At 34.9% G+C, this 23,240-nt stretch overlaps 1 protein-coding gene across 2 annotated transcripts in view; it reads left to right on the plus strand.

Annotated features, from left to right (window-relative positions):
• The window catches only part of LOC307182241 (leucine-rich repeat-containing protein 7-like), a 395,705-nt gene that overhangs the window by 120,273 nt on the left and 252,192 nt on the right, over positions 1-23,240 (plus strand). The window contains exon 2 of one of the 2 annotated variants that reach the window (XM_079913467.1): positions 20,040-20,114. The exons of the other annotated variant lie outside the window; for it this stretch is intronic. Coding sequence (XP_079769593.1) covers position 20,114 — 1 coding nt within the window. The 5' untranslated portion in view covers positions 20,040-20,113. The remainder of the gene's footprint in view (positions 1-20,039; positions 20,115-23,240) is intronic. 2 annotated transcript variants of the gene reach the window in all.

Genomic DNA, 23,240 nt, shown 5'->3' on the forward strand with positions numbered 1-23,240 from the left:
GGTCTTTCTTTAGGTGACCCTTTCTTAATTCCTACAACAAAGCCAAAGGAATAATATACATGGTTTTAGTACAAGAGGGCTCAAGAGAAACAAGTGGTCAGTGTTTTCTCATTAGCTAGAAAATCTTACTCTTGTTTGACTTTATTAATAGCTTAGATTGTGACTATACAGTGTCATAACAAAAAATAATGTTACATTTTCAACTTGAATTTTATCAGCACACCTGAAATTATTACATGTTGCTTACTAATAATTTTGGCATGAGGTAAAAATAAGATTAAAGGGAGGTTAGATTAAATTAGACTTACAGCCTGAACCTTCTTAGACCAATTAGAAAATTGAAATCAGGCTCATGGCTCATGCAAACTTTATACAAAGTTGATGTATTTTAGACAGTTTTTCCATTCAAGGTAATAATAGAAATTCAGGCAAAAATATGTCTTAAACTCTTCTCTGGAATATCTCCAGGTTTAAACCAGCTTCCTTAGCTATCTGCAGCCATATTTCTCCCAAGATTCTATTTAGGATATAATTTTAGAAAAGATCCACTAGAACTAATTTTCCTAACACCTCTGGCTTAGCAAACCATTTGCTTGAGTTAGGGCTTGACTCTTCACTGGACTTCTCCTTTTGTTTGTTTAAATTAATTAATTATTTTTTTTTTTGCTGCATTGTGTCTTCGTTGTTGGGTCTTCGTTGCGGTGCACAGGCTTCTCATTGCGGTGGCTTCTCTTGCTGCAGAGCTCAGGCTTTAGGTGCGTGGGCTTCAGTAGTTGTGACACGTGGGCTCAGTAGTTGTGGCTTGCAGGCTCTAGAGTGAAGGCTCAGTAGTAGTGGCATACGGGCTTTGTTGCTCTGCTGCATGTGGGATATTCCCAGATCAGGGCTCGAACCCGTGTCCCCTGAATTGGCAGGCAGATTCTCAACCACTGTGCCACCAGGGAAATCCCTGGACTTCTTTTAAAATGCAAATTCCTTTGAGGGTAATACTAGTCAAATCTTAAGACTATCATAAAAGTGATTTTAGCTCACTAATCTCAGTAATTACAAGGAATCAAATCTCAAGAGATGTTTGGATGTCCAGGAAGAGAAAGGAAAGGTCAAAAAATGGTTATATAGGTGAGGAGTTTGAAAAACAAATTCACTTGCTACATGTTTTTGCTAAGCGTTGGTTCTCTTATCTGGTGAAAGACTTCTTCAAATAAAATTTCAGCCCTTTCTATATCTTTCCGTATATTTCAGTAGTTACCACTCTACTAATTTATTCCTTCTTTATGAAAAGTTCTCCTTCTCTCCTTGGCAGAGGGCAAGACCTCCCTCCTATTAGTCCCTGAAACACTTTGCACAGATTATTAATGCAGTACTTACAACACAGTATTTTATCCTTTGCTTTCATGTCTATTTTTTCCCCGTTGGGTTGTTAGTTGCTTAAGGGCAGGCAGATACATCTTATCATTTGTCTACCACTAGCATTAAGTACAATATTTGATATATAAGTATCACTCTAATAGAAGTTTACCAAAAACAAATGAACTATAAAAGATACAACTTGATTCATGCCATGATACTTATTGGAGTTTAAAGGCATCCAATAAATAATTTCCATATTCCAGACCAATTTTGGAACCAATTAAGATATTGACAAGGTGGCAGGAAGTTAGAGATCAATCATCAACTTTATTACTTTTAAAAGCTAGATTGGAGGACATAGCTGTGATGTTTGGCAACAATGGACATCTTCATACTGTACTCAGATATATGCATACTTAACTGACTCAGCCACAGCAGTACAGAAAAGCCACAGGCCTCCTCATGTGGGGAAGTCTTCCTATAAAATTTATAGCAGTGAGAAACAGACCAGTGTACTGTATCTGTCCTGAAGCAGCTTCACCCCAAAGAAAGATGGAGGAAAGTGTTGGGCTACGCATGTCAAGTTCTTCAAATAATTGGTAAATAATTGCATTGCCTGGGGCTTCACTGGTGGCGCAGTAGTTGCGAGTCCGCCTGCCGATGCAGGGGACATGGGTTCATCCCCTGGTCCGGGAAGATCCCGCATGCCGCGGAGCGGCTGCGCCCGTGAGCCATGGCCGCTGAGCCTGCGCATCCGGAGCCTGTGCTCCGCGACAGGAGAGGCTGCAGCAGTGAGAGACCCACATACCTCAAAAAAAAAAAAAAAAAAAAAAAAAAATTGCATTTCCTAATAAGAATTAGAAATGAGATAAGAGGTCAATAGTGTTGGGGAAATCTCTCCACACAGAAAATAAGTGAGTGGATAAGAAGCATCTCCACTTGCAATGTTCCTTAGAATTTTTATCTCTTAAACTACTGAGCTTAAACATTAAGCCCTTAGACAACTAGTGGGGAATTTATTAGGGCAGTCTTTGCCAGATATAAACTGCTATTCTTTCATGGACTCTTCTGGTACCATTGGGGGCAGAGAGGAGGAGCAGGGTAGATTTAACTCCAAGACCACTGTAAACCAAAGTCTTGACACTTCATGTTCTACCTGTTATCCCAAATAATGTCCTGCATGGTTAGCAAGGCTTCTGCAATATGATTAAATTACATTCATTTATTCAACAAATATCTACTGTTTGAGTGCCTACCATGTGCCTCTCTCCCTGTTCTGGGTGTTTGTGATACATTGTGAGAAAAGATTTAAAAATCAAACCAAAAAAGGCAAACATTTCCAGTCTCAACAGTCATGCTCTTGTTGGGGAAAGCAGACATTAAACAAAATAAATGAGTTATAATTCATTAGAAGGCGATTCATACTGTGGATAAAAGTGCAAAGTTATGGGGGTTTAGGATTAGAGAGAGATTTGAGGGCAATTTCAAGTAGGGAGACTAGAATATGTAGAACTTTTACAAAAGATGGCATATGTACAAGGAGATGAAGGAGTTAGCCACACTAGTTTACAAATTGTAAACTCTATGACTTCTGCATTTAAATTTAACTGGAAGAACTCTCCCATCCATAGGTTAATTTTGGCATGATGCATAGGTGATATATGGGGGAATAGTTACCTATACATACTGTTTCCTCTCTCAGAGAGAAGCTATTAAGACACTTTGCCTTTTTGCAAAGTTTAGAAGCTTGCAATGCTGAATACCCTAGTTCAGCTTGTTTGCAGTGCCTTTTTCCCCAGGCAATATTTTCAAACCTTTGAAAATTGTTGCCTCTTTGAGTGCCAGAGATGGGCTGAATGTGGGTCTGTCTAATAGCATGGTTTCTAAAAGCCGGGTGAGCAAATGTCTTTAGTCCTGGAACCCTAGTGCCCTTTGCCATATGTACTGCTATGGAATTGCTGAGGCCTATGTAGCTGCTGTCATTGTTATCTGTTTCATCTGGAGAATTAACCGCAGCATGTTCCTGGCCTAAAGCAGCTGTTGTTACTTCAGAAATGTGTGCCTCTAGGGACCTAATGAGGCTAAGCGTCTGCTCTTTCAAGAAACTTGCTTTTTTCAACATTGGGCTATTCCAGGCAGGCCTTGAGTAGAATCTCTTTCTGAATGTCTTTTTCACAGAAGTGAAATAGGCCCATAGTGTTTTATCTCCCTCTATTGTTCTACTGATTTTAGGGTAATGTTGCCAGATAAAATATAAGACACCTGATTAAATTTGAATTCAGATAAGCAACAAATAATTTTTTACTGTAAGTACATCTCATACAAGATTTAGGGCACATTTAAAATGAAAATATTATTCATTCCTTATCTGAAACTCAGGTAAGGGTGTTTGTATTTGGATTCTACAGAAAAACAAAAACAATAGCATATATATATGTGTGTGTGTGTGTGTGTGTGTGTGTGTATTTATATATTTTTAAAGAATTTGTTCATATGATTATTGTGGCTGGCAAGTCCAAAATCTGCAGGCTGAAGAGTCAGGAGGAAGCTGATACATCAATACAAATCCAAAGTCCATCTGCTAGCAGAATTCCTTCTTTCTCCAGGGAAGTCAGTCTTTTTCTATAAAGACTTTCAACTGATTGGACGAGGCCCACCCACTGTATGGAGGGCAATCTGTTTTACTCAAAATCTACTGATTCAAATGTCAATTTCATCCAAAAACACACTCACAGAAGCATCCAGAATAATGTTTGACCACATATCCAGGCATTGTGTCCCAATCAATTTGACACATAAAACTAACCATTACAGTGTCTTATTTTTATTCATTAAATCTGGCAACTCTATTTCAGGGGGTCTGAACTGAGTTTCTAAGAGTTTATATTGTTCCTATAGGTGATCTATTTCTTTCTTTAATAGTGTAAAACTAGTACTATTTCCTAGTACTTTGTTTTTTAGATTTTCACTGCTTTTGGACTCATATTTTTTATAACATATTTTTCTAAACTTTGTCTCATGAGGTCTCTCATATGAGAAATATGAAATCAGTAAATTATGAGTCTTTCAATAGACTTCACTATTCAAATAAATCGTATCCATCCTCACCTGTCTGGGTTGGATAATCCCACTGAGGAAGAAATTTCCCATGAAGTCAGGATCAAAATCCAGGCCTAGACTTGATCTCTTATTGTTCTGCATGCCTTTTCCTGTAATATGTCTCCTTTAATATGCTTTATCTTTGCTGGATCTTCCTTTAAAATGCTAACTTTATAAATTTCTGGAGGGTTTCCTTAGGGCAAGGCAATACCTGTACCCTCATCTATAATGATTTTATCACTTTGAAACTCCCCTAATAATGCTTTAAATATATTTTTTCCTATCCTTAAATTTGTCCAGGTTTTGTGATGCTTTGGTATCATGTCCCTGTTCTTCAAGTTGTGGTTCCCAATTGCTGTCATTCTGGACGCTTTATCTACAGCTTTGAAAGGCCACATCCTCAGTAGTTTCCCAGACCCTGCCATCTCTTGGGGATTCGTTCCAGATCACTCTCTAAAATTCTGTCTCTCTGTTTTGGTTAGATTTCTTTAGGCTTCTGTCATAATTGTTTGACTTGGTACAGCTGAAACATCTTTTGCTTTTCGACTTTCTTCTTTAAGATTCATCAGAGCTGAGTCTATCCATTTCCTTTTAATATTTGTTTCTCTTGGCCTGGAAGTTCCCATTTTCTATTTCATATCTGTCTAATATATCCTATAAAATCTCAATATTTCTCCTAAGGAAAGTTCTCTTTTCCTCCAATAAAGTTAGCCAGTTTTCCTTTATTTTGTTTCTATTCTTCTGCTGCTTCTGTTCTGATAGTAAAACTGAAGCATTCTTCTTTTCATACCATTTCAATTCCTCCTTGATACCTTAACAAACTCAATTCTTAAAGACCAAGTGTTCCAAACAGACTTTATTATTTCTTTTTGTGACCTTTATGTATGCAATCGTTTCAGTGACATGTTTGTTATCTTTTTCAATTCCACCTAGAAGAGGGCAGATTCTCTTCATTAAAAGGGCTCCCTGTTACTTTTCATTTGTTTATTAACCAAATTCACTACTCTTCTGTGGGGACATCCACAATGAGAGTTCTCTAACTTATAAGGCCATGGACAGGGCTTATGTGTGTATCAAGCCCAAAGCTCAAGGTCAAACTACAGCAGCTTAAACACTGGCCAATGCGCACTAAGATCAGCAAGGCCAATACAGTGTTGATAAAACAGCCCTGTCTGTGCAAAAACAACCGTTTGCCTAGGAATAAAACTGCTGTGAACTGTAATAAACCCCCAATCAAATCTTGCATGGCCTACTTGCTAAAACTGAAAGCCCATAGCTCCATGTCCTGGCCCCATCAAAAACTTCTCCAGGTGCTATTTACCTCACCAAAATTTACTTTTTGCCTATTTGTTTTTATTACTGATAACACTGATGCTTGAGGATGTAGCTCAAGTGCCTGACTACCATGATCTTCCTAAGAATTAGCTCATGTAGCTTCATTCCACGGGGCCTAGTGCTGTACAGCTAGAAACTTGCAGGGTAAAACCAGATGTCCCAGGCAGGATCCAGAGGAGGGAGGGGAGGGGTTCTGAGTGCAGCATCTACTCTCAGTTCTTCTTCAGAACTCACCAATTGCATAACTCCTTCAGCATCCCTGGAAAAGAGAAAATGGGGCAAGAGCCCAGGAAGGGTAGGGAAAATGCCTCCTTGTGGAATCCTGAGAAGCAGGCAACATGTCTGACCCCACCTCCAGCACTCCTGTGGCACTCACAACCAGGAACCAATTCTGGCAGAAGTCCTTATAGCTCCTGTCTGCCATGATGTGACTGCACATCGATGTCTAGAACTCCTGTTGCAGAATGAAAGACCAGCCAAGACAGCTTCCTTACCCCTAGGTGGAAAGGGTACTCATACCATGGAAATAGCTACTCCAGCGAAATTCCTTCACAAAGTCTCCTTCTCTTTCAATAATCTGATCCCTTTTAAATCATTGATCTGGGGTCCAAAACAGTAGAACCTGAACTTAGCTAGTATAGACCAGCTAGGAGTAGTTCAGAGCACAGATCCTGGAGCCAAGCCACTGGCATCTGAGTAACAACTTTACTACCTACCAGCTGTGTGATGTAGGCAAGTTACTTAATCTCTCTGTGCCTCAGCTTATTCATTGAAAACAATAGGGAAGATTAAATTAGCTAATATATGTAAAGCTTTTAGAACAATTTCTGGCTCTATATAATTACTTGCTATTATTATTACTTCGTAAATTCCACATACATCAGTCTGGCTTTGGAATATCACCTCTGTAGTATCTTGCTGCCTCTACTGAAGTCTATGTTTGAACAACCCATTATAATTATGAGTCCATCTAGTTCTTCTGCTGGCCTAGCAAAAAAAAACAAATTAACCTGGCACCTTCCTGTCCATCCTTACAGTACTGGATGGGAAGCCAGAATAACCATGAGGCCATGAGCTATTTCCACCTCTGGTGAGGCTGGTTCCATTACTTCATAGAATAGCAATGCTAGCTCCTGAAAAAAATTATCTAGGAGCTGGGAGACACATTCAACTTCCTCATTCAAGCCAAGGGGGAAGAGAGGAGCAAAAGAGGAGAAAAGGGACAGGAACCTAGAAAATTCTAGGGAACTCAGCAATAGAAGTTCGTGGCTGTTCTCTCTCAAAGAGAAAAAAACATAAAAAATAATTAATGTGATTCAGTTCCAAAGATTCAAAATCACTACCTCTGCATTTTAAGTTTTATTTCTCAGCAAAGAGAGAATTTGATCAGCCCAGTTTGAGTCACTTCTCTATGCCCAAGTCCAGGGTAATATTGTGTTTTATATTAAGGCCATTCCCAGAAAGAAGGAATCCTTGTTGGCCTGACAACTTCCCTGGAGATGTCCACCTTAGTTTGGAGCCCATGACCCTTCTGTGCCCCACTGTGAGTACCTTTCTCTTGTTAACTTCTGGCAATCTTGACTTTGACCTGCTGCAGCTCTAGCTGCAAAACCACGGTGATTTGTTTTAAGATCAAGTTATTTTTTTAGTTGTGCTAGATAAAACTATACTTGTGGCTTTAAAATGATGGATGATATAGACAAAGCCTCAAGAAACTTTCTCTCTAAATTGTCAAATCATATGTTACATATAAAGAAACTAAGTATATTAAAAGACCAACAACATATTAGTTAGAAAATCAATGCATTTCAAATGTTTCAGGCTTATTTGAATAAAGTTAGCATAAAATATCCCCCAAAACAGTAATACTATTAGTAGAATGTCATGTTTGGAATTTTGCTTCACTAGAGTCAGCCTTGTGGAGACAGGGACTGGACCTCTGTTCTACCTGCATTACCTATGCTGAGCCCAATGCCAGGCACATGGAGATGCTTGGTAAATACTTGCTCAATGAATGAAATAATTAATGAATAGCAGAATACATCTTCATTAAAAAAAATATACACTTCAAGTTTTATTGTTTAATTGCTCATATTAAATGAAACAAAAAGTCATTACACTGATAACATAGTAAAGGTAGTGGTATATTTATGAATTCACATTCCTTGGAATTTACAGCTGGACTCAATATCAACTATCGGGGAGGGAGACATTTCCCCCTTGACCCCTTTTGAGTTCCTTTAGCTACACTAATAATAAAATCGACACAAGACAGATTAACAGGAGAAAAAGAAACGAATTTTAATTCATATGCACGGAAATCTCATAGAAATAGGATCTAAGAAGTGGCCAAAGCAGGCAGCTTTTATACTTTTTAAATAAAGAAACAATATATTTGAGCGGAGTTGACAGGACAAGGAAACTTATGTTCTGGGGACTCAATTTGTGAAGAATCTAAAGAGAGTTTGGGCTTGGATAGTAAATTAAAGTAACAAGGTTTGTTTATATAGGCTTCTCTGCCCCTAATTCCTTATCTCTGGAGATAAGGGGGGTCCTTCTACTACTAGAGGCGGATTTTTCACATGGGAAGTTTTTTTTTACTGCTTTTAGGGAGACAGAGGAGGCTCAAAGTGTCCCTCTTGTATTGGCCATTTCTTAAGTAACTTTAATTCAAAATAATCAATATGTCATTGAGGCATATTTTGGGGTGGCCTGCCCTGGGCCCCCACACAACTAAAACTCTGATCCATGTGAGACTGTTCTATATACAGAATAAGTAAGTGTTCCTATGAAATAAAAGTCCTGAAAGCAATGAATGTATTCTAGCCCCCTTGGAAGATTCTCTGGTTTTATAAGTTTAAAGAAAACTTAACTATTTAATTGGAGCACGCTATTTTAGAAAGAGTTGGCTTAATTTATTTTCAAACTACTGCACAAAGGATATTTGTACTCAAAGATTTTTAAATGGTATCTCCAGTGTTGTATAGGCCAAAGAAAAGATTACATTTTACAAGTTTGTTTGAATTGATGGTGTGTCCATATGGTATAAAGGCAAGAAAGTCTTTGCATCAATATTTTCTACATTCTGTTTTTAATTAATTTACATTTTTTATAAAAAATATTTGAAAACCAGGCATTGTTTTGTTTTATTTTGTGTGAATTTGAATCTCCTGTCATCAAGACCAAAGCTAAATACTTCCTCTTTAATTTTGAAAGCAAACTATATATGACTTTTTGTGCCATTTGGTTGCATGGGTGAAGAGTGAATAATGTTACCTCTCTGCTCACAGGTCTTCACGCACCATGTTTAATCAAGAATGTATTTTCACTTGTAGCGTTTGATGTGTCACATGCCTATCAGTTTACTGTCAGGCAAGATAGAGCACATCATAAAGTCCATCAGTTCTTATTGCTGCCTTCTAAAGTCAAGCACTACAGATGACAGTAAACATGACAGCTTTTGTGATAAGCATTTTTGCTGGCATCCTGTTATTAATAATACTTTGGCTAGTATTACCAGGAATAATCCATGGTGGGGCAATCGTTCCTGCATCATCAACCACAAAATGATTTCTAAGCTTTTTCCGAGGCTTTTTTGTTTTTCAGATTTTTTCCCCTTTAGGCCAAACGCTTAACTAAACTTGTTATAAAATTAATTGGGAAGGGGAACTAAGGGAAAAGAGACTATTAAAGGCTCACTCTTTAATTCTGGACTCAAAGGCTGTATTTGCTAACTTTTAAGAGCCACAATGAATACTGAAGGTACAGTCAAGGCTGAGTGTGATTGAGAGGTGAACTTAAAAAATATAAAGGATGCAAAAATGAGTTTTGATTGAATAGATAATTATAGCACTTAGAAAGCATATTAATGAGATGAATATTTCTGATGATATATGAAATGTAGACAATATTTTAGGCATACTATAATATGTACTTAATAGCCATAATGACTTTTTGTGTTTAAAAATAATCAGAAATGATTTTTTGATGACAGTCAGCAAAGGGTGAGCAGCTTTACAACTAGCCATTATCCAGACAAGTTTTCCTCTCCAGGGATCAACTGCAATGTTTATTACATAAACATAACTTATATTTCTGGTGCCATGTATTTTCCACACCATCATTAAGAAAGTTCATGAGGCGGCCTGTTCATGAGCTCATTGATGCATCTGCATAGACTCCAGCCTTCAATTACTTAATGTTTTTCAATGCTTTTTCAATTACTTAATGTGATAACCTAAAAGAGTCTGAAAACACCAAAAGTTTTAGAGGAATCTTACCTCCAATTTACAAACCACATTTCACTTTTACCTTGTCCTGATTTACTTTATCTTGAAAAATCTCACAGAAATGAGTCTCTCTGTCATTATTTATGAAGATTATAAGTGGTTAAAAAATAGATTACTTTCTCTAATAGTTTAATGCTTTAAGACAAAAACAAATCTTACTTCACTTTGTTTCATAAAGTCGGTGCTCAATTTTTCTATTTCAATGTCAATTCTAAATGTTTTCCATAAATTTTTAGGTAGGACTAAGCGAATTTAGAAGGAGGTTATATTTTAATCTTAAATTGTGCTGACTCTAGTTTATCCAAGGGTGGTGTAACTTTAAAATCCTTTAAGATATACCACTAGTTACATATCTACATATCTATTCCAAGAAGAAATTTAAATCTCTTATCTATAGGAATCCAACAGATTATATATATTGTTGCTTCAAATTCCCAAAATTGCACAGATACGTTTGTGTGCGTATGTACACATATATATCATGTATATAATGTGTGAGTTAATGCATATTAGCTTAATTTTGAGGCTTGCCTTTTAACTAACATAAAAATACTTCATAGTAAAAGCTATTAACATAAAAGGATATATAGATAGATGGACAGATGTTTCATGCATTTGACTTAATCACTATTCTTTACATTATTGAAAGGTCTTTTGGTTCTTTTCTAAACTTGAAAAAGTTAAGGATTTGGTCAATGTTATTATTTACAGGTATTTTAGGTTGTATGTTATGTGAATCAACAAATTAAACACCTTTAAGAACTCTGCATCAGAATTAATGTGATTCCTTGAAACAGATTAAGAACATGTATAGCCTCTACTTTTGCCCTGTTGCCTGTCTTCCAGGGAAGCAAACAGATACATTCCATGCTAAGTCACAGTAAATGTTAGTCTTATAATAAGATTTTTTCTTTCTTTTCATTTTTATGGTTCTAATTTTTTTTATTTTACTTAAAACTAGTTTGTATCTATCTTTTATTATAAGCCTCCTCAGATTCTTTTATGAAGGAGATAAAGAAAAGAAACAAAAGGATAATAAATAAAATGCTTTTTTTGTGTGCATTTTATTCATTAGTTCAGTGAGCACTTACCAAGAACTTGCTATGTGCACATTTTTTTTTTTTTTTATTGGTCACTTGGGGTAGAATAAATCTCTTCTCTTCTTCAAGAATAATCCATCCAGTTGAGGAAGCAAAAAAAATTTCAAAAGAAAAATCAGCCAGAGAATAATTTTTTTCAATATACAAGTATCTATAATAGCTAAGACTTTATTTATAAGTGATGATTTAGAAAGCTTTTATAAATGAACATGCATTAACATTTTAAATGAGAATAAAAAAGAGAATAAATTACATTTTATGACACATTTGAAAGCCATTTTACAAATTGTAGAATTAAAAAATTGTAGAATTACCATAATTTTGGTTTGGGTCAACTTTAATTTCTCTGAGTCTTCATTTCCTTATTTATAAAATGGAAAATACTTTACTACTTCATAGTGACTTTTGTTGCTGTGAGTTTTTAATGTTATAGGATGACTTTTGTGCACAGTAAAGATTATTTATTTAATTAATAAATTATTATTTATTTGCAATTTTTAATTTTCATTTTATAAAAGTTAAAGTTTTTAACTTAAACCTAGTTTTTCAGTATTTTTTTGAGACTGAACATACAAATCTTATTCTATTTATAAATCAGGTAAGTTTTAACAATCACTTTAAAACTTTTACTTAAAATTGTTAAACATTTTTTTCTTCATAAATCTAATAAATTTTCTCTTCTTTATTATTTCAAACACTGAGGTAACAAGTAAAACCTTCCCAAAGACTTAAACCACTCTTACAAATCTAATCAATTAATGTATAAACATAGTAAATTTCAAGTTTTTGTAAGCATTACAATACTATTATAAACCAACTAAATAAAATTCTCCTGCATATTTGAACTCAATGTCACAACTCAGTAAATAATGTATTTCTCATTTCATTTGGAATCATGTGCCCATATGCCCTAACATGTCAAAGTTTTTTAAATATTATAAACAACATTTATAAATTTTTCTTGCGTTAAACTTTTAAAGTTATGAATGGAAAGTGGTTTTCTTCAAGATCTCAATTTTTGATTTGTAAACTTTCCCAGAATTAAAAAGGCACTTTTACCTACTTATTCATACACAGCTTTTACCATTGTAATAATAAAAAACCTTAAACCTTAGTGTTTACAAGAACAAAGGTTTATTTTTCATTACTATTACATGTTGGCTGCATATTGACTGGGACTCTGCTCCATCATCTCTTTGTTCCAAAGTCTAGAAAGAAAATGGAGCCCGTGGCTAAGATTTGCCACAAAGGACAGAGAATGTAGGCTGGCTTAAAGCTTCCCCTTGGCTGGTATTCCATTAACCTAAGCAACTCACTTGGCCTAGGCTAATATCATTGGGACAGGGAGTACTATCCTCCCATGGAAGAAGCACCCATAAAGAGGAGCGGTAGTATAGGAATGCTTCAAATAGTTTTAATCAATCAATACATTCTTTCCTCCCAAAAAAATGGAAAAAAAAAAAAAGGTCATATTATTACCTAGTGTTTTTTATGTGAATTTTCACCCTGGTACTCAAGCTGTAACTCTCTTATTTTCAGTAATTTTGTTACTGCGTGACTGAATGCTAAATTATTTCATGCTTTTGTCAGGCCCTACAGTCATGCTAATGACCTGGTCCTAAGGCTTAAATGAAATAATGTAAATGAAAGCATCTACACATTGTTAGCAAATATAAGTAGAAACACATTGTTTTCTTCCTCTCTTGTTTCCTTCTTCATTTTTCCTGGTTCCATTTTGCTTGTGTGGTAGAGTGTTTTTTGTTCAGGCCTAAAGCCTAAAGCAAAATCTCTTATCATGCATGGATAAAAGGAATTTTGCTGTTCTGTTGTCAGTTTTTCTGAGTTCCAGTCATTTTGTCCTCAGAAACCGAGTCTTACATGTACCATCATTAACACCCACCCCTCTGACTGCTCTAGAAATTACATTTACATTCATTTAGCCTTTTCATTGGACTTTTTAGAAGGCGGATCACACTGTTTTTTCATATTACACTAATTTTTGACAAAAAGCAACCTGCAAGTCATTTTCTCATATGGTTTTAAACAACATTTCATTCATCCCATAGTGTATTTGTGCACTAATTTTTTTTAAGATGCAGCACGACTGGTCTAACTAGCCAGATTATAGAAGGAACTGAAAGTCAGGCAGAGGAATTTAGATTTAATGATGTAAGAAATAGGAAATAATTGAGTTTTCTGAGACAGGAAATAGGAAAAGAGCATGGTATCATTATCGCAGTGTGGTAAAAGTATGGGATTTTATGTCAGACCTTCCTGGATTGGAATTCTGTCACCACTAATATGGCCTTAGTATTCCCATCCAGTAATGAAGATTACACTACCTAGCTTATAGGGCTGTCATTCAATACTTGATTCAACAAATACTGGGTTTCTACTTTGTACTAGGTGTTGTTGAACAAAATAAACTCAGTTCTTGACCTCATTATGTTCACAGTCTAGGAACAAATATAGAAAATATACAAGAAAAGAAGCAAATTAATAGTGATCAATTCTGATAAGGGCTCAGAAGGAAAGGACAAGTGATAGAAAACTGGGGTATGTGTCTTTAAATTAAGTGATCAGGGAAAAACCTCTCTAAAATGGTGACATTTATGAGGAATAAATGAAAAGAAGGTTCTGCTGTCGGGGGCCCTCCCATGTCCTCCTGACTATTAACACTCTACTATGTGCTCATGGCATCTAAGTGCAAGCACTGTCAAATTTTATTGAGACCCTTCTTTCAGCTTGTGTCCACTGCAGCCTGGAAGTACAGAGGGGTTAATGGCTCCAGGTTCAGCCTTCAGTCATTCACAGATGAGAGTTGGAGAATAAATAGCCCACGTTCCTCACCTTCTGATGGCTTACCCTGAGATATATTCCCCATGGATGAGCCTTAGCGACCCAGAGTGGCAGTTGCTTCATTACACACCCATTACTGGCTTCCTTCCCTTCCCTGTTTCACTCCTTTTCTACTGGTGTTTTCTAAGATTGCTTCCCAAATAAAGTATTTATTCTCAAATCGTTGTCTTAGGCAGAGTCTGCTGCCAGGGGAAACCAGTCTGAAAGAAATATCATCTCTAATCACCTAGGATAATACCTAGAATAACATATGCACCCAGTAAATGTTAGCTCTCCTTTTCCTCACCCGTGTCCCCCTGGGTCAAACACATATGATGAAATGTTTTAGGAAGTTATCTCTAGACTATATTATAGTATTGGAGGTAGCTAAAGTTAGAGTCTGAAAGACCAGTGAGGAAGCAGTCTGTTCCTTTAGGGTGCCTGCTCCATACATCTCTCAGTTTCTTCCCAGGACCAGTGGGCTAATCTGAACCTGTTCATTTCATAACCTTTACCCATGGCAGAGGTGGAACAGTATGAACAGAAACATACAAGGCCTTTTAAGTCCTAGACTCACAACTGGTCCACTGTTACTTCCCTATTCTGTTGGCCAAAGCAAGTCATAGAGCCTAACCCAACATCAGTGGTAGACTCTTCCCTTGGAAATATGGGGAGTGGGAAGGGAATACTTCTGAACCATGATCCAATTTACTAAAAAAGATCTCCTTTGTTATTCCAGTTCAGAGTACTCATTTTATTCCCTTCCATGCAATTTTGGTTTTGGTGTTCAATTGTCTAATGTCTGTCTCCCCCTTGAAACTTTGTATTAATCAAGAAAGAAAAAATAGACTATACTGTGGTAACAAATTAAACCCCAAATATCAGCAGTTTAACACAATAAAAGTTTATTTCTCCCTCATGTCACAGTTAAATGCAAATTGAGAGGCACTGCTGCCTTGTAGCTATGTCACCTGAGCCCACCCAGGGGAAGAGAGGGCCAAAAGACCAAATGAGACGATTCTTTCCAGGGCCAGGCTAAGAAATGGCTTCTATTACTTTTACCCACCATTGGCCAAAACTCAATCATGTGGCCCCAATCCAGCTGTAGTGGGAGGTAAGGGGCAGAGAAATCCAGCCTTCTTGCTATTCAGGAAAATAAAATGGTGTGATGAACGTACAGCTTTGTTTCTGCTAAGATTGTGAGGTCTTTGATGGCAAGATGTGTCTCTGGTACCATAAAGCCTGGCAAGTAGAAGCTCGTCACTTGTTAAGTGAATGAATTATCGATTACAATAATGAACCAACTCTGAAGTCAAGTTTTTTCATTTATGAATGGAGAATAATAACACTTACCTAACAGATTCATTATAAGGAGTAAAGAAATAATCTCTATGACAGGGAGTTGTTTTATGGAGAGATGCATTTTCTATGGGGGGGTCTAACTTAGTTTATGACTTCACTTCTGTTTCAAAAATGCTTAAGGAATATTGTTATTGTGTATGGATTATTGTTTGTGATAAAATGAGGAAAAATTATTGATGTATGCAAATATGTATGTGGATAGATGAAGCAAGACTTTAAGTTTCATTTCTTAAGATAATAGTCGAGAGAATATGTTCTAAAAAAAGGTCAAGACAGGAGACTTAAAGCAGAAACAGGCAGGAAGGGTGATGCCATCTAGCACAGAGTCTTTTGTAGAGCTGCAGGGTTTCCTTGACAGCACTATCCAGGTCAAGCAGTTCTATACTTGTCTCCATCCCTGTAGAGTTGAAGGAATTTGGAGAGGGGAATAAATGAAAAAGGAAAAATGAAAGCCTTATAGTGATTCATGAGAATCTGCCATTTTTTCCTGTCTTTTTTACTGGCCTTAAGGTAAAACATACACATGGAAGAAACTAAAGGAATCTTGGTTTTGTTGACTGATGTTCAATTAAAATTTAATAAAATGTATAAAATGCTTGGGGCATCCTCGGCCCTGACTGATAACTGAGTCAGAAGCCTTCCATGAACCCCAAGATTGTGTGAGTGTCCCTTCTCCAGGCTTCCACAGTACAATGTGCACACTTCTGTCATATCACATCTCATTATATTTCAATCTGCTTTGGATCATTGTCTCTCACTGATAAGCTCATCTAGGGGGTTTATTCATAATTTATCCCAGAGCCCACAAAGACCTTAGTCTTATATTAATAATTTTGTTTTGTCCTCTAGTTTCTGTTTTCCTTTTTTTTTTTTTTGATGTAGACCATTTTCTTAAAGTCTTTATTGAATTTGTTACAATATTGTTTCTGTTTTATCTTTTGGTTTTTTGGCCGTGAGGCATGTGGGATCTTAGCTCCCCGACCAGGGATGATCGAACACACACCCCCTGCATTGGAGAGGGAATCTTAACCACCGGACTGCCAGGGAAGTCCCTGCTCTAGTTTCTGAAGGGGCTTGATATCTGGACTTCAAAGCTCTGCCTTTAAATTCAAGTGACTTACAGTGCTACTTACTGCCAAGACATCCTTCGCTTTACCCAAATCTCACAAATCTAATGTTGAGTGTATAGTCTCACGTCCTGACTCTTAATTCTCATAAGTTGAAACCTGCAAGATTTGACAGCACATGAATTTTCTGAAGGTACTGGTGACCTTCAAAGTACAGTGGATTCTCACTTGTTAAGGATGGCTGTGCTGAAATTCCTCCCCAAATAATTAACAAATTATGACGATTTAAAATGTCTTTCAAGCTAGTAATTCAACATATTCTCTACCATAATTCTTGCTTGGGTTACTATTATCAAATTTCTTTGATGTGCAGTGCCTGTTCTTCATTAGCTCCAAGAACATTATTGCATTAAATAGTCAGTGACTATTAGTAATCACATCACAAAACACTAAGAGAACGTGAGACAGAGTTAAAGTTCTTAGCCAATTCAATATCTATTTCAAAGCATCCTTGACATTTCAAACCCCCTGAATTTTTCATTTATGCAGTAGTGGTTGGAAACCTAAGTCTAAAACTTTAGTGTTATCAAGAGTGCCCACTGGCACTCTGAATTTGAAAGGTTAATTTTAATGAACATATAAACCCTTGCATTAGGCAATCTCATTTAAATATAATTGAAATGTGAAGCTGAGAGTTGTAGTGCTTGGCATCCAAATCTGGCCTATTTACTTCAGGCATAGGCCAAGTGCCATAGCAACACTTGCTAAGTATTGCAGCATCTATAATAAAGAGTAATAAACACTGGTTAGGAGTGTAACTGAAAAAGGCCTTGTCCACGGGAGACCATATTTTAAGTAAGAACTTATATGCTAAGGACTTTTCATGTGTACTTTCTACTTTTGAGTAGCAGGACAAAGAGGCAGCTCAAACAGGGGTTAAATGCAGCTCAGGACATCAAAAACTATAGAAAGTGCGGGAAGGAAAGGGCTGTGTAATGAGCACAAGCTAGTGAGAATTAGCATCCACCTATTGCACACAGTGAATGGTTTTGTGTTTTTTTTTTTTTGTCTCATCATTTAAATACAATTAAGGCACTGAATGAGGTTATATTTCAAAAATTTTGACTAAAAACTGGAAGCCAGAAATACACAGAAAGAGTTTAGCCCAAAGCAAGGAGACTTTCAAAAGGCTTTCAAACAATGCTTCCATATATAAACCCATTAAGTCTTTTAAAATGGACTTTAACCTAGAGGCTCAGGCACTTAGCCAGGCATACCCTGGACCAACCAGGACAGTGATAGCACTGAAAAATAAAAAAGAAAACTAGAAAATTTATTATTTTTTTAAGATATTATTTTAAGTTATTTAGTAAAAAGAAACCATCAAGACTGGTATGCTGGTCTCTATTATAACCAAAAGGTTCTTTTTCTTCCCCTTCAACATTGGCCTTAAAACTGTGATGTTACCTGTAACTAAGAATATTAGGTCTCTTGCAAAATTAAAATACTGTGTTTAAGAGTATGTATCTTCCTCATATTCTAATAAACTTCTCTGAAGTGTGTATATTTACACCAGCTGTGGCAGGGCCCAGTTCCATTGATTTACAGAGAACAAAAGCATCTATCCTTAAAATAACATAACTATATATTATAGTACAATATTATAACTATAATAATAATATAATTGTTATTATAATAGTATATTGTACTACAGTACAGTATCATATAGTATAACAATATAGTAATAATAATTTAGTGTTCTAATTCAGACATATATTTCTCTCATTATAGTGAATAGTGAATCTGCCTGAAAAGTGGAGACGCAGTTTTTGTCTTCAGGTAGAAACAAGATAACAGAAAACAAGAATATAATAATTTATTTTTAAGTATATATCACTTTCCTGGATACTGGAATAATATATTTTAGGCTTATAATTTTACTTGTTATAATAAAATAATAATAAATACCTTCCTCCTAAGGAGAGTGCTTAACTATTAAGAATTTATATAATTAAAAAAAGAAATCTTTATGGGACCCTTAAGGTTAATTATGATTGCCATTTTACAGGTAGAGAAGTTAAAATAGATGATTCCAGTTTTTTAATCTGTAGGCCTAGACTATTATAAATAGTATTTAATCAGACTATATATTTTTGTTTCTATAAAATTCAAGATAATATATTGCAGACTGTAAGCATTTCATAATGTAACACTGTAATGGTGGTGTGTAAATCACTTTTAATTTTCATATAAAAGTTAAAAGATACAATTATTAACAATAATTATAACTATAAAATTTGTTAATTTCTATTTTATTTTAATAATGCATTTGTAATCAGAAAATTACTTCAGCCTAAACACATGGTTTGCTAAATTTTATTTACCACTTTATTTTGTATTTTATACAAATAAAGAATTACATTAATTAAATAAACATAATCTCCAGCATTTTGACTGCTATTTATATATTTTCACTACAGTTACTCTTTTCCAGAAGATCCTGTAAAGTCCTAACTTCAAGAAGAGATTTTTTTAATATCTAAATCTTACTGTGTACAATTGACTTTATTAAGCCTATCTTGAATATTTTCTTGGTTCTTTCACTCCCCTTTTTAAATTTTTGATTAGAAAATTGCACTAAATAATAACAAGAAATCTTCCCTTTATGACTTTTGAAACACATCAGGCTCTGCCTGACTCTGTGCATGGACTAGATACTTCTCTGTTCTACAAATAAATGGAGGTTCCATAAAGTCCTGACTCACACATTTATAGAGATTCTTGGGCTTTATAAACATAAAGGTTTTACATTAAGTATTCAAATAAATAATTTCAAGCTATCATTGTTTTCTTAATTTCCCATATCATCCATGGGTTGTATATGTATCAGAGTGAAAACTATAAAACTAAATAAATGTATATCTGCATTAATCTTGTGGAAGTCAAAAAAAATAAATCTCGTGGAGGTCACTTTTCTAAAATACTTGATTATTACAAATGCATATGAGTATTTTAGGCTCAATTATTGTAATTATATAGAACACATTAAGCTATGAATATATACACATATAATAAGCACTTTGCTTTAATGATTACTGGGAATTACCAAATCAGGGTTTAAAGTTTAACAGTAAGATCTTAAAACTTTATTCATTCAGAATAACTAGAGTAAAAGGCAACTCTGACCTGTAAGAATCTAAATTATGAAATATTTTATGAGAAATTTTGTTTTTATAATTTTTAAAAACAAAGGAGATACGTTGCACATTTATTTAGTTATTAGGTATAAAACAGGCAAGGAGGAAAATCACTATTGAAAGAATTTTCCTTGCAGCTATTGAAGTGTTACTTTAAGAAGGAATATTAGACAACAGTATCATCCTTTTGTTCCACACTGAATTTATATATTCACAGCTCAAATACCTAAAGTGATAGCATTTGTGGAAATATGCTAATAGGATGTGTAAACTGACGATTAGAAAAGCATCTGATTAAACTCTTCACAACCCATTCTTGCTTTTTATGTTTATTTAGATGCATTTGTCAATTTATAAGAGCAGTTAATTAAAATTTTTTACATTTTCTTTTTTTTTTTAAAGGAGCCCGCTACATGAAAAAAATGCAAGTCAAAGTGGTCACAACCTAGAAGTCCGCAGAGACAGAATAACTAGCAAGTAGATACTATGTTATTTTACTATGCTTAAGTATATAGAATTAAGTAGTATTCTGGGAATTTTCCTCTATAATGACCAAATAGTCTTATAATTTTAAATTTATACTTAGTATTATTTGTGTTAAGTATATTACATCACAAAAATAGCTAGGAAGAAAAATGATAACTGTGGATTTCAGGAAATTAATTTTCTGTCAATAATAATGAAATTATTTTGGACAGAAAGATGAATTTAAATGTTGTATTCTCTCTCAGGTCTTATTTTCAGAACCCTAATTCAACAATCTAAGAATAAGATCTCCCTTTGCCTTGTGACATATTTAACTGCTATATAAATGTATTAATTCCTCTCCTAAACCATTAACAGAAATTATATTATAATCATGCTTTTAAGAACTAGAGCAAAATTACATTCACTTTTGAAGGTTACATTTCAAAATTTCAAAGTTATATCAAATAAAATCCAGGCACAAAGCAGGAGCTTTCCATTTATTAGTACTCACTGACATTTGCAAGAAATGAAATAGGAGGTTCAATGATAAAAACATACAATGTTTGGATGAATGAATACAAAAAGGACTTAAAGAATGTGGAAAGGGTAAATAAGATTATTTCAATGGCAAGAAGAATCTTTGAAAATCTCACTGTTCCATATTAAAGTGGATGGAGTTGATTCTTTCTCCTTAAATGTATCTTGAAGGTTGTAATAGAATCAGAAAATGTTAAAGCTAAAAGGATTTTAGAAAGTATTTACATCAACTCTTTCATTGGTATGGATTAAGGAACTAAGTTTGCAAGTAGAAACTGATTTTACATGTTAAAATTATACATATATACACATAAATACCTTTATATGCACATATATACATAATATACATATATTTTAAGATAAAATTAATACAGTTATTAATTCAACAGGTATTTTCTATGGTAATGGTGATTAAAATATATTTGCAAAGATAAATATATATGTAATAATGACAGTATCCACAATCAAAATATTTTAGAAATTGTCCATAAATATTTTTGTTTAAAATCCTATAGTAGAGAAATTTCTATAATTATAAAAAAATGTTTAAAATTGTGTTTTAACATTACACATTCCTAAATAATTATATAAACCAACAGAAGTTTCTTCCCTTTCAATCTTCTTTTAAGGCTTTATAAATGACAAGTCATGGATGATAAACACCTTGCCTTTAAACTCTATCAAATATTTATACAATTTAAGCCACTCATTTTGAAAAGAACAATGCTAAGCAATAACTCAATAGAGATGAAAGGCCTCATTATAATGTAAATTATTAGTCCTTAATATATTTGGTTTATAAATTTGGACTTTTTATCTTGGATTGTCATACAGTGATACAAGCTTACACTATAAGGCACTAGAAAGGAAAGCACCTTCAAAATTCAATGACTTTTTAAAAATTGAAGTATAGTTGATATACGGTGTTCTGTTAGATTCAGGTGTACAGCAAAGTGATTCAGTTATATATATTTTCTTCAGATTCTTTTTTAAATAGTTCTGTTAGGCTACCTTGGTACTAAAGGAGAGAACGTTATGAAAATATGTTTAGAAATACATTTGTAATAGCATCAAATTTAGCTCAGAAAGAAATGAAGAGGACCATAACTTTGAAGGTATTGAAGAACTTACAAAGGAAAAAATCATCTGGTGGACTGCTGGGAGAGAGTCTGGACACAAAGAAATTGATGCTTGCAGTAACCCAGGCGGGAAATTTTAGGAGCCAAACTAAATGGTGGCAGTAGAGATAGAAGGATTTCGATTTGAAAGAAATATCTTCTTCACTGGTTTCTACAGGAACCTGGTTTGGATGAATAGTTATTCCGTTATTTGAGATCTGGAACATTAAAAGAAGAGCAGTTTACTTTTAGTAAAGGATGTTGAAATGGTAACTTTAGTTTTAATGTGAAATTCATGTGCCTCTAGCATAGTAAAATGGGGATAGCATGGGGTTGGTGGAAATGCAGATCTGGAGCTCTAGAACTAGATTACATTGGCTTTTATCTGAGTAGGGATGATGGTTGAAGCCACCAGAATTTAACCAGGCAGAAAACGTACAGAGTGAAAAGGGAACATTACCGTAGTATAATTCCTGGGATCATCAATATTTAGTCATAAAAATTCTGTTTGGAGGAAGAGGAATTGACAACAATAACAGGGCAGTAGTCACAAGTAAGAGGAAAACTGGCTTTCAGTGTTTTTGTTTTGTTTTAAAAGAACCAAAGAAGCAGAGAGATCCAAAAAGGTTAACTGTGTTAAATGCTGCTGAAAAGCCTAGAAGGAGGATGACTGAGGGAGAAAAAGCTTTTGGATATCACAATTAGTCAGTCATTGGAAGCCCTAGTGGAAATAATCCAACTTTGGAAACCAGATGGATTTATGAATCCTTTTCAGTACAGTGCCTTTATTCTCTACCTTATCTCCTTCCTATGTCAATCACAATAATAGAATTATGTTTTTCAGATTTATCTTCGGGTAGTTTAATTTTCTTAATTCAGATTTACTTAATCTCAGAGTATAATTCAGTTAAAAACACCCTAAAACTCAGATAATTTGAAGAACTAATTCAATTTAATATACTTTGGTTAAGGAAATCTTTGTTGCTGGGTAATTGTACCAAATATAAATGGCCTACTATTATTTCATTTAGTAACCTCATAAATGATTTTCCACAGTAGGCTGACAAATACTCTATTTGCTGGGTTGGGAAAAACCCAGTCCTCCTGTGTCTCTCCTCTCACACTACTATCACACTCACAACACTTCTGACACCAATGTATGGAGAGTTTTTCCCACAACAAGCAATTTTCTGTGATACCAGCTGGGTGTCATAATTTAAGTCAATTATGACACTCTTTACCTGAAGATACTGTCAGATCCCACAGGTTAAGGGCTCAGTCCCAAAGACTGCCCCCCGACACACACACTTTAGATTACAACTGCAAGCAGTAGGTCCCCGGGTTATCCACAGCTTCTGTCTGACTAGGCTACAAATCGTAGTGTCCCAAGACTTTTGGCTTGCCTTTGGACTCTATTATTTGATAGAATAGCTTACAGAACTCAGGAAAACACTTAACATTTACCAGTTTATTAAAGGGT

The sequence above is a fragment of the Stenella coeruleoalba genome (assembly GCF_951394435.1).
Source record: "Stenella coeruleoalba genome assembly, chromosome: 1".
Taxonomy (NCBI): domain Eukaryota; kingdom Metazoa; phylum Chordata; class Mammalia; order Artiodactyla; family Delphinidae; genus Stenella; species Stenella coeruleoalba.